At 44.4% G+C, this 10,293-nt stretch overlaps 1 protein-coding gene across 1 annotated transcript; it reads left to right on the top strand.

The window, feature by feature from the left end:
- The first annotated feature begins 398 nt into the window (after positions 1-398).
- On the top strand, positions 399-10,191 carry LOC142790724 (uncharacterized). Its single transcript, XM_075885341.1, has 3 exons — positions 399-1,071; positions 8,306-8,410; positions 9,966-10,191. Exons 1-3 carry the CDS (start codon positions 622-624, stop codon positions 10,053-10,055), a joined length of 645 nt encoding a protein of 214 aa, XP_075741456.1. The 5' UTR covers positions 399-621; the 3' UTR covers positions 10,056-10,191.
- Positions 10,192-10,293: the final 102 nt, after the last annotated feature.

Here is a 10,293-nt window from a genome sequence, read left to right as displayed (position 1 = left end):
CCTACTACCTTTACTCTCTCCTTGTAGCACGTTTTTGTACACACGCGAACGCACTGTGAAATAACAGCAGCCGCCAGGTGTCGCAACAATTTTGATCACGTGATGTTACTAAACACCATCAATGTTAAGAAGTAATTGACAATAAGGATATATTTACCTAAAAAAACTTGTAATTTTATTCTTGTTGTAGTAGAAAGTGTACAATATAACTTGAAAACGTTTTTTTTTTAATTTCTGCACTATCATCGTCGCCGTCAAATATCGCAGACGGTAGGTAGACAGACGGTGCTTCGGGTTTTCGGTTTTTGTTTCGTCCGCGCACATTCTTGCTTTTTGAAGATACACGTGCGAGTCGCTTACAAAGTGGAATTACATTGAACCTCGGTGAAGTGTACGGTGTGATTTAACTCGTATTTGCGACAACGGAAGGGCAGTTTAGCGCTTTGTGCCAGTTGTTCTAGTACAACGTCACTGCGTTGTGCGTGGCCCCGAGTTGCATTGGCGCCGAACTTTCATTACCAGAGCGTCTAATTTTCGCTCTAGTGACTGCTGTGTCTATTGCGTGCGCTTGTTTGACAGAAAACTAAGGTCTCTAGCTCCCATCAAGTACGAGTGGCAGGTATGTCGAACGAAATCAACCGTTTTGGCTGCGACGCAGCGCTAACGGCGCTGTACTTCGCCTTCGAAGAGCTGGCGCTGCGTCAACTGAAGGACGCCGAATATGAACGTGAAGTCGACAACCTGGAACGCAGAAAGTTTCAACTGGGAGCGAGTTTACGAGCCGTCAAACTGAAGCTCGAGCAAGTTCTGGGGGAGGCCGCACGTCTGGAGTCGGTCATCGTGCGAGAACTTGAGCGCCAGACCAATGTGCATACGCAAGAGTTGTCCAAGGCCAAAGAAGAAGCCACAGAGCATGAACAACAGTTTGCGCCAGTCGAGGCGAAGTGTGACGAGCTGAAAAAACAGAACGCCGAACTGGAGAAAGAGGTGGAAGAATTGAAGTCGCAGGACGCCGACAGCGTCGCCGGAGAAGTCAACATGAGAAAGCTTTTAGAAGAACTTCGCTCTATGGTACGTACGTGGAGTAATTATAGTCTAGTAGTACGTGCTGCTGCTGGTGGTGGGGGTTGTCATGTCGCAAAGGGCGGTGTTGGCCTGGCCTAAATGGCCGGCAATTGTTCCGCCTGAGCATCTCTTAAATCATAGGGGTCGGTTACCAAATGTCATTCAGCCCAGTGTCTCGCAGGAAAGTCTTGAGGATCCGTTGCACGCTCCTCCTCGTCACCGTAGGTCCTTAGAAAAAAGGACATCTTCCCATGGCCCGTGCTTGTGACAATCTTTCTGCAACCTGCGTACCATCTCTGTTCTTTCTCTGTCAAACTGCGGGCACAGCCAAGTGAAATGCTCTATGTCTCCAGGGTGCGGCGAGGTTATTGTGAATATTTCGGCTTGTAAACTACCTCCTATCTATCTATCTATCTATCTATCTATCTATCTATCTATCTATCTATCTATCTATCTATCTAAATACTCTGCGCCATCATCCTGAACTATAGGCTGAAGCCCTTTACAGAACATAATCAAGTGTTCGGCAGTTTCTTCTTACTCTCCACACGCACTGCATACTGTGTCTACCCCTTCGTATTTGACCTGATATTTCTTGGTTTGCAATACTCCCGTCCTGGCCTCAAACAGTAGATTACTACCCCGAGTATTATCATAGATCTTTTACTTGGCAATTTCCTGCTTAAAAGTTCGATAGATCTCTAGTGCGGACTTCTTAATCATGCCAATTCTCCACATGTCAGTCTCCGTTTCCTTCACTTTCTTCTTAACTGATAGTTCTCTTCGGTTTGGCCACCTGCTGTTTTCTGAGTATTTACCAGTCAATTTCCTGGTTCGCTTCCTCCATTTTGTATCGACATTCTTCATGTACAAGTAACTGAAAACCTTCCTTGCCCAACACTCCTCCCCCATTTCTCTCAATCGCTTCTCAAATTTTATCTTGCTGCTAGCTTCCCTGCCCTCAAATGATGTCCATCCCATATCACCTTGTACTCCCTGATTTGGTGTATTCCCGTGAGCTCCTGAAGCAAGCCTACCTATTCCACGTTGCTTAATTTCTAATCTTGCTTGAACTTCTGATCTCATGCAAAAGACCGCATTGCCGAACGTCAGCCCAGGAACCATGACCCCTTTCTATATTCCTCTCACAACATCATACCTATTGTAATTCCACAGTGCCCTATTTTTCATCAATGCTGCATTCCTGTTACCTTTAGTCGTCACGTATATTTCGTGTTCCCTTAGGTACTCGGTCTCATTGCCTATCCATATGCCCAGATATTTGAATTTATCTGTTATCTCTCGCGTGACATCCTGTATTCTAAGCTCACTACCTTCGTTATCATTAAAAATCATGACTGCTGATTTTTCCTTACTGAATCTAAAATCTAACCTATCTCCCTCATTACCGCAGATGTCCATCAATCTCTTCAAATCTTCCTTGTTGCCGGCCATTAGCACTATATCATCTGCGTACATTAATGCTGGTAGTGCCTGATCAATGAATTTTCCTTTTTTTACTAAAGAGAGGTTGAAGCCAGGTCCACTTCCCTCCAATTTGGCCTCAAATCCTTGTAAGTACATCATGAATAACAAGGGTGACAGTGGACACCCCTGCCTAAGTCCCCGTTTCATCTCTGTGGGCTTGGATACCTGTTTTTCCCACTTTATAACTACCTTGTTACTGTTATAGATTTCCTTTAAAAGATTAGTGACTCCATCTTCCACACCCAGTGTGTCTAGTATTCCCCACAAGTCCTCTTGAACCACGCTATCGTACGCTCTCTTGATATCCAAAAATGCTAGCCACAGGGGCCTGAGTTCCTTTTCTGCTATTTCGATGCACTGCGTCAGTGAGAACAGATTGTCTTCCAACCTCCTGTGTTTCCGAAACCCATTCTACAGTTCCCCCAGCACCCCCTCATCCGCTATCCATGCCTGCAGTCTTTCCTTTATAATCTGCATCGCCAGCCTGTATACCACTGATGTCACTGTTATAGGCCGGTAGTTGTTTATGTCATCTTTGTCCCCCTTTCCTTTATAGATTATGCTCATCCTGCTAAGTTCCCATCCATCAGGGACTTCAACATCGATTATTGTTCTGCTCACTGCCTCTCTCAAAGTCTGTTTAGACTTTGGACCCAATGTCTTTATCAGCATAATTGGAATGCCATCTGGGCCTGTTGATGTACTACTTGGAACTCTCTTCTCAGCCCTTTCCCACTCTTGTTGTGAAAATGGAGCCATTGTGCCACTTGATCCATCCCTGTCTATTGTGGTGCATAAGGCACTTCTTTGTTGAAATTTTTCTGTCACCCTTGTTCTTATATATTCAATAGCTTCGTCCCCTTCTAGCCTAGCACCTTGAGCTGTAGTTATAAACCTCTGCTCTAGGTTTGTTTCATTTCTTAGGGAGTTTAGATGGTTCCGAAATTTCGCAGGTGCCTTTCTTTCATGCCAACAGTGCATGAAAAACTACAGACCAATATCTGTCCTCCCAGTCTTTTCCAAAGGTTTAGAAAAAATTATCTGTAATCGCATAACAAGTTTTTTTTCTAGCAAACATATCCTATCAGACTCGCAATTCGGGTTTCGAAAAGGAAGGTCAACTGAAACAGCCCTACTAACAATGAAAGAATTTATAGTACACAACATCGAAAAGAGACTTTACACGCTAGGCCTGTTCATTGACTTTTCCAAGGCGTTCGATTCGCTCAGTCATCAGATTCTTGCGGACAAGTTGTTCGCATGTGGTATTCGCGGGAAACCATTAGATTTATTGAAATCTTACTTGCAAAACCGCCAGCAATACGTGTGCTTGCAGGGCTCTAAATCGCCATTTCTTTCTATTTCAAGAGGCGTGCCACAAGGAAGCATTTTGGGACCCCTATTATTCAATTTATATATAAATGACCTCGTAAATATTGATAAGTCAGCAAAATTTGTCATATATGCCGACGACAGCACCATACTATTTTCGGGGCCTAATGTGGGTGATCTTGTCTCTGAATGCAACAACACACTGTCAACGCTGTCAACATGGTCCAGCCTAAACGAACTAAAGATAAACCCAACAAAAACTAAAATTGTTATATTTCATGCAAGAAGCAAAACAGTTCAACTATTAAACCCAATTTCATATGAAGGTCAAAACATTGCTGTGGTAGACGAACACAAGATACTCGGAGTTACTTTTTCCTCTCACCTTAGTTGGAACTCGCATGTAGAAGAGCTATGTAGGAGACTGTCATCAACTACTGGAGCATTATCACGATGTCAACGCTTGCTCCCGACAAAGGTAAAGCTTCAAATATACTACGCGCTCTTCGCATCCCACCTCAACTACTGCAACCTGGTTTGGATCACCACAACTAAACAGAACCTAAATAAAATCTTGCTTCTGCAAAAGAAGATTCTCCGACATATTGCAGATATTCCCTACCTGGCCTCAACTAGAACAGTCTTTCAAGAATACACTGTCATGCGGGTTCAGCACTTATACAAATTTCGGGTCTTACAAGCTTTCTACTTTTCCGACACTTATAAAAAATTCCTGGAAACTATATCCCACCTAAAACTTAATGACACTACCATAAGTACGAGACATACTTTAGCGTGGTTTGTTCCTCATTACCGAACAACATACAACTTACAAGCATTGCACTATAATTTGCCATCTATCCTAAATGAATATACCGAACTTACTACTGCTACACACCGGCAGTTGCGTGAATTTTTTACGTCTATGTTGTAGCCCTCGCATTGATATGTCTTGACTATGCAAACTTTAGCTTATCTTGTCATACCGCATTCTTCTATTTTCAATATTCTGTGTTTGATCATTACGCGATATTGCTATTCCGTAAAATTTCTATACTTTCTGTACCTTTCTGTATTACAAAGTTGTTTATGCTGTACTAAACGTTTAAATGCATAATCTCATTTTGACTCTCTGTATGCTATTGTTATTGCTTGATGTAATTCAAACTGCAATTTTTACAATATTGCTCATGTATATTTACGTATGATCTTACAAGCCCATTTTGTACTGTTAACGTCGTATGCTGCCAATTGTAAAGGGTCTTCAGGGACCAAGTCAAGCTGCCTCGAGCAGCTTTTATCCCTGAAGCCCATCCAGAATTTCTCTGGTGAAATAAACTTTGACTTTGACTTTGACTTTGTCCTTTTTATGTACTTCTGCCAGCCACTGAGCACCGTTTCTTCTAATCTTTTCATTGATCAGGAGGGATGCTTCCCTTCTAGAGCTCTGAAAGATTTCCCATTTTCTTTCAACATCATCTGTCGGTTCACCCCGTTGCTTAGCATGTCTGTGTTCCCTAGAGGCTTCCTGACGTTTTGCTATGGCTCTCTTAACTTCCTCCTTCCACCAACTCTTGGGCTTGTGTCTTTTCCGGGGTGACTTGTCACGTGCCTTAGCAAGCTCTAGCCCAAACAGTCTAATTAGATTAGTGTATGTCCACACAGTTTTATTATCCTCAGTGATTACTTTCTCAGTTTGTTTAGTAGCAATTTCTATTTGCCTTTCTGAATGAAAATTTTTCTGTAGTTGCTCATCTTGTCTCCTTCCCACTTTCGCTGCTCTTCCAAAACTTAGCTTGATACGTTTGTGATCACTACCCAGACTTTTGGAGCCACCTTCATCTATGTGCATTCCCCTGAGCTTATCGTACATCCTATGTGACATCAGTGCGTAATCTATCGTTGACTGCAGCCTTCCTACCTCCCATGTTATTTGCCCTTTACACTTCTCGGTACTGTTGCAAATGATCAAATCATGCCTTTCACACACATCCATGATCATTTTGCCTGTTGAGTCAGTATACCCATCTATATCTTCTATGTGCACATTCATATCTCCTAGTATAATTATCTTGCACTCTCCTCCTAACTCCTGAATGTCATTTGATATACACTCTACCATTGCCTGGTTTTCCTCTCTGGCCTTCGCTCCCGTTCACAAGTACAAGAAACCAAGGAGTGTCATTTGCCCTGCCACTTTCCCTCTTAACCGTAAATGTTCCATGAATCCTTGCTTGACTCTTTGCCAACCCATGCTCTTATGTATAAATGCACCAATTCCATCCCCCTTTTTGCTGCCTTCTGTTCTATTGCAATATTCCCATAGGTAGTCCGGATTGCAGGGTGGTTGCTCCAGGTCCTGTAGATGTGTCTCAACAACCCCATATACTATCAGCTCCTCCTGTCTCAACTGCTCTTCTATCTCTTCCCACTTTAACCTATTTCTGCCACCCTGCATGTTAATATAGCCTATCTCTGACTTAGCTCGGCCCTTGTGCTTACGTCGATTTCTTCTTCCACGGACTTCGTGTGGCTTGAATATTTGTGCCCCTTTAGGTCCGTCTTTGGCTACACTGTTGGCCTCAGGGCTCTGGGTCCCCCTAAAAAAGCTATGGCTTGGCGACACATTCTGTTACCGACCCTCCTGCCCGTCGCACTACTGTAGTGAATGCCATCCTGTGCAAAGGGGCGAGCGCCGGGCTCGTACACGTCTTGGTTAACTTCCATTACGCTGTATCCGAGTTGCCGGCTCAAACCCTTGATCACACAATCGGCCTCTACTACCCTCCTTTAAATCCCACGAGGCTGCCCCCAGACCTCTGGGACTGTGCATGTGGTCACATGCAAACTCCCAGAGGAGTCTTGGAGCTTACGCATTTCATCCTCTAGCTGTCTCTGAAGGTTCTGATCCTTGCCCTTCAACACATCATTGAGCCCAGCATGAATAAGGACTAGATTTTCTCCCTTCATGCTGTTTTCTACAACCTCCTGAGCTTTGGCCTGTGCATCCACCATGCTCTTCCCTGACTGTGCCTCCACCCTGACTCCCCATCTTCCTTCACTGTCTTGACACCATCCCTAACCCTGGCCACGTTAGAGTCCCCCACCACTAGGACCCTTTTACGCTCCAATCGCTGGCTTCCTGTTTGTGATGGCACCCCTGTTTGCTTCACCTGTTTCTCTCTCTGCCATCTGTCCTGTGTTCCTGCCCTGCTCGAAGACTGCCGTGCCACCGTGCTGTATGTTCTCGGAGCCTCCGTGCTGTGGCCAGACACTGCGGCCCCCTTACCTCCCTTCTCGCCTGTTCCTTCCCGCCTGTCACCTTCTCCGCTACCCATGCCTTCCGTCTCACACCGCTCGGGCCCGGGGCAAAGCGCCATTAGCTCCTTTACCCGCTTCTCTAGCTCGGTCCGCCCTTCCCGTTCTTTTCAAAGGTCGCCTTTCATTTGCTCAAGCAGAGCACAAAGCAATTTTGCATATGGTCTATTGCATATTTTGAAATAAAATAACCTTTTAGTGGCACGCATCTGGTTGGAGAACTTCAACCTACCCTCCTCAGGCAGAACGTATCACGTCACTGTTGCCATGCACAACGTTTCCCGACTACTGCGCGGCCGCCGTGAAGTAGTAGGAGAAGAACGGCAACGACGGACGTTGAACAATTTTCTGTTATGGCCTCCTAGGTGGCAGACGTGCTTGGTTTAACTTGGTCCCGCCAGATGACATGACCTGTCCAATTTAACTAGAGTTACTGTATATACATACAGTTACTCTACAGTACAGTACATACAATACAGTACATACAGTTACTCTACATGCTACCTAAAGGTAGCATAAATAGTAAATCTAAATTTAAAAAGGCGGAAATTGAACTTTTGAACCACTCGCGCCATTCTCCATAGTAACGTCCGGTTGTTGTTTTTTTCATGAATCGAACAGAAACGAACAAGCAGCATTTTATTACGTCTCTTGATGCACTGAAGGTGCTTTATTTGGTGCAGCTAGTTTGATAACTAGTGATTAATGGCAGGTGGTAATTCTCACGTTGTCAGAATAGTTTTGCGAATGTCCTACTCGTGGCACATGTGTTCTCGTGCATTTATATTGCCGCATTCAACCTGCAGAGAACAGCTCGCGCAGCAAGAAAGAAAGACGAAGTTCTTGCGAGGTCCTCTTTACGAGCACCTTGCATTTAATTAGAGTGAACTCTTCTTTAATATCTGACTTCTGCTGTGTCTGCGTTGTGACAATAATAATTCGCTAACTAGGGCACTATTGTTGATAAAGCTATTGTTTAAACGTTGTCATACATTAAGCTTTCACTCCGACTAAAATCGTTAATTGACATTAGTGTCTCTTTAATAGTCTGCCTGTCTGTCTGGCTGGCTGTCACTCTTCACTACAAACGTTTTCTTTGCAGGTCGCTCAGCTGGAGCAGAAACATCGAAAGCTGTGCGTAATAGAGCGCTACTCCGCGACCCGCATGGAGGCTCTGATCGCTGAGATACGTCGACGACGCAATGAGGCAAGTGCACTACAACTGCACCTTGATATGGACGCCTAATCAGAGATATAACTTCGTGGTAACGGGAGTGAGTTGAACCGCGATATAATGAAATTCATTATAGCAAAAATCATGCAAGAAAACTGCTGCCATGTACTTTAGACCCTAATGTAACTACGCAACGAAGCGTGTTATCCGTGATTAAAAACAAACGAGGCTTCAGCGGTGCCTCAGGAAATATCGGGATGGTAAATTCAAACTGCCACTTGGTGCAGCCGTCCTATGGTTGGGTTGCAACCGATTTTTCCGAACGGTGCGAGTGGCGTTCTGCCGTTGTGTAGGTTCCTGCTTGGGTGGTGCCGCATCACCCCGTGTTCGCGGGATATCTAGATCAAGAAAATTAATTTCAGTTTTTTTTTTCACAGTATTTAAATTAGGTTTTTGTTCTATCATATTATTCAAACATTCTTCCAGCACTTTCTTCGCAAAAAAAAAAAAGCAGCCCATGGTACCTATGCGCCACTTAAAAGGCAGAATTTAATTCTAACGTAGTTTGGATATAACGAAATGAATGTGCAATTTGATAACTTTGTTAATCTAAATTTTACTGCATATTTACGAGAGACAGTCAAGGTAGAAGCGATTCTTTTCAAATTTCCTGCCATAAACGCTATGAATATTGGTTTCGCACTACCACTGTTGTAGCTAACAAAAAAAAAACATTGCGTCATTGGTAAAATAACGCGAGTACTGCTTATAAACTGTGGCCGCAAGTGTCGCGTAACATTCGAAGCCATGCCGAAAGTGAATGATAACATACAAGTTGCATGGTGCACTTTCGAAGAATTGAGGCCTCACAAAAACGCTTACAGTGTCGGCAGCTGTAATTCATTCTGAAATAGGGGAAAACAAAATGAAAGATTTATAAGCATTCCTTGAATTCCTCTTAAATTAAATTTCGACGCCTGCACTGATAAAAAAGATATTTAAAATGCAGCTTAGTTGTCCTGCTTGGTCTGAAAAGCAGGCTAGGGATAGGTCTTCCACTTGAGAGAAACTGGAAGCATGAGCAGTTGCTCCCCAGAGAGTAACTGCAGCAACTGCAAAGATTAACAGTTTGTCCATCAGGGATTCTTGGCGAAAGTAAAGTTTTTTCTTTCGGGAGTGGGATGGGGAAGGAGGCTAACCTCATCCTGAAAGAGACTGACTGCTAGCAGAACAACAGTTCGACCCTTTGACGTTGCATGCTCTCAAAAGAGAGAACTTATTGGGGCAATGAAAATAGCAACGGGGGAGGGGGGCTGCTCCTTTGAGGAAGTAATACCGTTGCCACAACGATCGCTTCCCAAAAGGAGCAATGAATAAGGGTTGCTATTTTGAGAAGAGTACATGCATGCATGCGTTGCCACAACCACTGCCCCACTGTGGGGAACAATAGTCATGGTAACACAGCTACTCTCTCAAAGGGGAAGAAACCCCTACACTTACATTGCTCTCTTTTTACTTGTGGTGTGGTTCAGCTATATGACATGCTTTATATCTGAAGCGTTGATCGGCTTCTTTAACGACGGCGCAGGCTGAAGTTGATCAAAACCAGGGCCCGGTTGTCCTGCGGTCTACCTGCCCGTATTCGACGTCAAACCAGTGCAGATGCCAACGACGATAGTAGCGCTGAAGGTGCCGCCGCGGACTACAGCTGCCACGCGACCGACGACGTCCAGAGGAACTTGTTTGAGCACCAGGAGCAGAGACGTCAGCAGTTGTGAGACATCATCGTCAGGATTCGCGAATAGTTCGCTGTCCTGCTGAAGAAAGTCGGCTACTGAGAGGGGAAGAATGTTTCAGTGCAGACAGAACTGGAACCAACGGAATATCATCCAGAGGAGCCCGTGCCTTGATTTGAT

Source organism: Rhipicephalus microplus, unplaced genomic scaffold (assembly GCF_043290135.1).
Source record: "Rhipicephalus microplus isolate Deutch F79 unplaced genomic scaffold, USDA_Rmic scaffold_123, whole genome shotgun sequence".
In the NCBI taxonomy this organism is placed as follows: Eukaryota; Metazoa; Arthropoda; class Arachnida; order Ixodida; family Ixodidae; genus Rhipicephalus; species Rhipicephalus microplus.
This window is presented reverse-complemented; position numbering and strand designations above follow the sequence as displayed.

What these genes read in the sequence shown, in the direction of transcription:
- LOC142790724 (XM_075885341.1), top strand. Translation starts at nt 622, where the DNA reads ATGTCGAACGAAATCAACCGTTTTGGCTGCGACGCAGCGCTAACGGCG. An exon ending in TAGAAGAACTTCGCTCTATG is followed by an intron (nt 1,072 to 8,305) that starts GTACGTACGTGG and finishes TTTTCTTTGCAG; the next exon opens with GTCGCTCAGCTGGAGCAGAA. An exon ending in TACGTCGACGACGCAATGAG is followed by an intron (nt 8,411 to 9,965) that starts GCAAGTGCACTA and finishes ACGACGGCGCAG; the next exon opens with GCTGAAGTTGATCAAAACCA.